This window comes from Salvia hispanica, chromosome 4 (assembly GCF_029641045.1).
Source record: "Salvia hispanica isolate PSC_SH4W2 chromosome 4, Shi_PSC_v1, whole genome shotgun sequence".
Classification (NCBI taxonomy): Eukaryota; Viridiplantae; Streptophyta; class Magnoliopsida; order Lamiales; family Lamiaceae; genus Salvia; species Salvia hispanica.
In genome coordinates this window covers 18,738,179-18,743,625 of record NC_142695.1, presented here as the reverse complement: position 1 = coordinate 18,743,625, position 5,447 = coordinate 18,738,179, and the positions used below count along the sequence as shown (strand labels likewise).

At 34.5% G+C, this 5,447-nt stretch overlaps 1 protein-coding gene across 1 annotated transcript; it reads right to left on the bottom strand.

Moving 5' to 3' along the window:
• Nucleotides 1-398: 398 nt before the first annotated feature.
• Nucleotides 399-1,754, bottom strand: LOC125194778 (protein FAR1-RELATED SEQUENCE 5-like). The gene has a single exon (XM_089056577.1). It carries the CDS (start codon nt 1,752-1,754, stop codon nt 399-401), a length of 1,356 nt encoding a protein of 451 aa, XP_088912703.1.
• Between the last annotated feature and the right edge of the window lie 3,693 nt (nt 1,755-5,447).

Sequence of the window (5,447 nt, the reverse complement as noted above, 5' to 3'; positions counted from 1 at the left end):
CATGGTTAGAGTGAAGTATTATAGAGTTAGAGTGAAGTGTCTGTCGTCCATGCTTAAAGTGCTTTGTTTTTCCATTTCAGTAAAACATGGTTAGAGTGAAGTAAAACAGTACACGATAATCAATATTACTTCACTATAAATGAGCCAAAACATGTAATAAGTGAACTAAAGTCTGGTAAGCAGTAAAACAAACACATATAAAAGTGAATTTATTCGCAATTGAGCTTAACACAAAAACCAAGTTCGCATTGAGATAAAAATCTCTCAAAAGTGTAATAAAAATTAGTCATTAGTGCTCTAAAAAGGCTACAAAGTGAACTGTTTCTTTCCAAATCCTCACTTCCTCTGTTTTGTCTTCTCATTCCTCTTTTTGCAGTTCCTCGAATCATGGTTTCCAATCACATGACAATTTCCACACTTCGGCCTGGTTTCATTGCTAACTTCATTGCTGACTCCTTCTCCGATTTCCTCCTACTTCCACTTCCCTTTGTACTGACAATATTAGGAGGATGAACTTCAATAATGTTTTGAACTTGTGAGCCATAGAAATTCTCAATCAATGCTCTCTTCTCGGTCGAAGACAGAACAACACGTTCTCCGAGAAGCTGCTTCTTACCTTCTTCAATAATTGCAGTAAATGCATTGATTTGGTCAATGTTCCCTTCAATACTTTGTGCTATTTCAAAGAATAATGCATACAAGTTTTTAAATGCAATCTTCTTCTCGTCCACAACAGAGAGTATTTCTTCATCATCACAAAAACCTCCATGTATTAGCTTCGCAAACTGTGACTTCAACCATCTCCATCCACGCAAATTCTCGGGTATCAACTTAACAAACTTATATTTCAACACACAAAATATATGGCTGCACAATAGACCAAGTCTCTCAAATTTTTTACATCCACACAAATAGGTGTCATCGCCAATGGAGTAAGTCACTGTCCATGAGTTTGAATCCTTGTCATTTATGTTATATACTTCATTATCTCTATTGGTAGACATTCCTAGAGTTGAACAAGACAAAGAGAAACATGCATAAACTATCTCCTCTTGAATTGCATTAAAAGCACTACCACTATATATCGTTGATGTATGTTTCTCGATTTCCAATTTTGTTCGCAATATAGGAACTTTTGTTGAATCATAGTATTCGTGCTTTGCGCTATTACTTCTTTGAGCCTCCAAAGCATGGTTATAGTTCATATAAAATAGCATAAGGTTAGCCTGACACTTTAAGTACCTTTTAAAGAAGCTATTCTGTGATTCAGACAAAGATGTTGTCTTTAACAACGAGCTCATCGGAAAATCGCGGAAAAAGGCTGGAACCCAAAACTTTCTAGATGCAAACATTGATGAAAACCAGTCATTATTGGCCAGCCCATATCTTTCCATTATAGCATGCCAAGATTCTTCAAATGCATCAGGCTCTATCAACTCTGACCAAACACATGCATTCAATTCCTTCTTTAGTTCTTCACTACCAAGCATGTTCTTTGGTAATTTGTCAGCAACTTTATTCATTATATGCCACATGCACCACCTGTGTCTCGTACTAAGAAGAACCTCTGCAATAGCAACTTTCATTCCTAAGTTTTGGTCGGTCACGATTAGCTTCGGAGCCACACCCATACATTTCACAAATTGTTTAAATAACCATGAAAAGGAGTCGGCATTTTCCTTGGACAAAAGGCCAGAAGCAAATGTCACAGGGCGACCATGATTATCCTTACCCGTAAAAGGAGCAAATATCATGCAGTACCTACATGTTAAAATCACTATAAGACATGAAAAATATACTTTAATCACAGACACTTCACTCTAACACTGGAATACTTCACTGTAAGCAAGTTTTACTTCACTAAAATGGAAAAACAAAGTACTATAAGCATGGATGACCGACACTTCACTCTGACTCTAGTATACTTCATTCTAAGCATGTTTTACTTCACTGAAATGATAAAATAGTGCACATAAGCATAGATGACAAACACTTCACTCTAACACTTGAATACTTCACTCTAAGCAAGTTTTACTTCACTGAAATGGAAAAACAAAGTACTATAAGCATGGATGACGGACACTTCACTCTAACTCTAGTATACTTCATTCTAAGCATGTTTTACTTCATTGAAATGATAAAATAGTGCACATAAGCACAGATGACAGACACTTTACTCTAACACTTGAATACTTAACTCTAAGCAAGTTTTACTTCACTGAAATGAATAAAAACAGTACAATATAAGCCATGCTCAATATACTTCACTGTAAGCTTATTGTAGTTCACTAAATGCTCAATATACTTCACTGAAATGGAAAAACAATACACTATAAGCATGCGGAAATAAACATCGTTGTAATCATATACTAGTTCACTATATGAACAATATATTTCACTATATGCTCAAGATACTTCATTGAAGTGAAAGACAGTAAACTATAAGGCATGTGAATGTAATTAGTGTGCACGTACCTATTTGTTGAGTATGTCGTATCAAAAGAAACAATATCACCATACAAATGATAATTTCTCTTGGCAGTTGGATCACACCAAAACAAACGTGTCAGTCTATCCTTTGAGTTGACCTCAAATTCATATGTAAATGCTCCACAAAGTTCTTTTTTCCTGCGCATCTCATTTAATAGCATTTGTGCATCAGCTCCTTCCACGTATGCTCTAAGGTCGCGTCTGTAGTTGCGTACTTCTAAAACAGTACACCCTACATAATCTAATCCACCAAGTACTTCCTTGAGTAAGCTAAAACTTAAAGTTGGACCGATATTTGCATTAGCGCAATCAAGTATGAATTTCTGATGGACTAAATCCAAATTGCGGTTCAACTTCATAAAATGCTTATGGCGTTCCTCAACCATCTCGTGATTATGTTCTTCAACAAAACTTTGTATAACATAACCAACACCCATAAAAAACTTCCAAGACACTTTAGCATTACAAAAGCACTTAATAGAAGAACGCTTGCGTTTCACCTGATGTTGTTCATTCTTTCTTTGCTTTGTACCTTCTCGGCTACACACCACATAAATCCAAGTAATGACATCTTTTTCCTTTTTCGATCCCTTTTACGAGTGTCAAAGCCAACATATCGAGCATAATTATTGTAGAAGTCCAATGCACGATCAAGGGTCATGAAACTTTGTCCAATTTTTGGTTTCAAATCATCGGGGCATTTTGGTACATAAACCACTGTAAGAAAAATATACTTCACTGTGAGCAAAAATATCCTTCACTCTAACCATGTTTTACTTCATTGAAATGGAAAAACAGAGCACTACAAGCATAGATGACAGACACTTCACTCTAACACTGGAATACTTCACTCTAACCATGTTTTATTTCACTGAAATGATAAAACAGAGCACTTTAAGCATAGATGACAGACACTTCACTCTAATACTGGAATACTTCACTTTAACCATGTTTTACTTCACTAAAATGGAAAAACAAAGCACTACAAGCATAGATAACAGATACTTCACTCTAACACTGGAATACTTCACTCTAACCATGTTTTACTTCACTCTAACCATGAATCACAAACACTTTACGCTAACACTGGAATACTTCACTTTAATTATGTTTTACTTCACTGTAATGCATAATATACTTCACTAAAATGAAAATAATTCACTAAATGCATAATATACTTCACTACAAACAATATTTACTTCACTATAAAGCATATTTACTACACTACAACTCATATTGAGCGTATTTACTTCACTGTTCGTTACTATAGTTCACTCTAACGTTTTTTCACATCATACACAATCTAATCATGATGAGCAACAACACTTAATTGATAATAATTGATAATTACCTTTAGATTTAGTTTCTCATTCCTCTCCCGATGAAGAGGAATCAGAATCGAAATAATCTTTCGATGAATGTGTCGGAATTGAATCCATTTGAAGGAGTCCAGACGTCGCGATGAAGGAATGAACGTGAAGAATGAATCAAATTGCGTTGGTCAATCGTGAGCGAATTTGATCAGTTGTGATGAATTCAATCAGAATCAAATCACGCTGATCGATCCGAACTAATTCGCGCTGAATAAAACGTAGTTGATCAATCGTGAACGAATTGGATCGGAAAGCTGAATTTGGTTCAGATCTGAGAAATCGCGCATGAATTTGGTTCAGAAATCTCGCAGTAATTCATGCTTGATCATCGTGAATGAATTCGATTGGGAATCTCATATTTTTGGAAGAAATCCTAAGCTAAATTTGGTTCAGATTGGCGAATGATTTGGGAAGATTGGATTCACGTTAAATTCACGATGATGATTATAACATTCATTAATTCATGTTGAAATATTGAATTCCCAAAATGCCCTTGGACAAGTATTTTTTCATAAAAATGTGAAAGTTTGTTTAAACCATAGGATTAATTTGGAATGTTAAGATATGTGGCTGAGATTAATTCTCTAGTTATACACTTAATATTAGTTAAACATTGATCACTCCTCTATTGACTTCTGTTTTATTTACTTATATATAGGACGAGGAGTGATCAAGGTCTAACTAATTTTAAGTGTATAACTAGAGAACAAATCTCAGCCACACATCATAATAATCCATATTAATATAAATGTTGAATCAAACGTCCATATTTAATAAAGAAATAAGTGAACAGGGGCATTTTTTGGAAATAATAATTTGTCCCATATTTTCATATGGATCGTGATTTCCATAGGATATTCCAGATTTAATTCTGATATCATTCCAAATTTCACGATCAACTTCATCTCATATTTCATGATGAATTCTTCCTCATATTGTGATCATTTCTGATTTTTTTTCAACTAACAATCAATTCTGAATTAGATTTCACTCAAATTACGATCGATTCTACGTCAAATTTTCATATGAATCGCGATCAATTCTAATTTGTTTAACTTGCGATCAATTCTGAAACAGATTCAATCTCAAATTGAGATCGACTCTACCTCAAATTACGACCAGCCTCTGATTTTTAAATTTAATCAGAGTCTATGGCTAACAGATTTCACGCCTTCAATTGAATGTGATCGATCATCCCAAAGCTGCCAGAATTGTGAACCCATTGAGTAAACTCCATCACGATCATGTGTACTCAATACCAATTCAGGACAAATATTACTTCGATTCAGATTCATCATCTTCGAGAGAGGATGCAGAGAATCACTCTAAAAGAAATTTTCGAACTCTTATGAATTAATCATGAGATGACTGAAAATGGTGAACTTATAGTGATGTATATTACCTTTACAGTAAAGTATATTACCTGTACAGTGAACCATATTATGCTTATAGTGATATAGTAAATCATATTGTTAAGCATACCACATAGTGAGTAAACATGATCATACAATTTATAATTAGATCACATCAAGGAAGCTGGAATTGCTACGTATCAGACGTTGCCAAATCCATTAGGAAAAATAG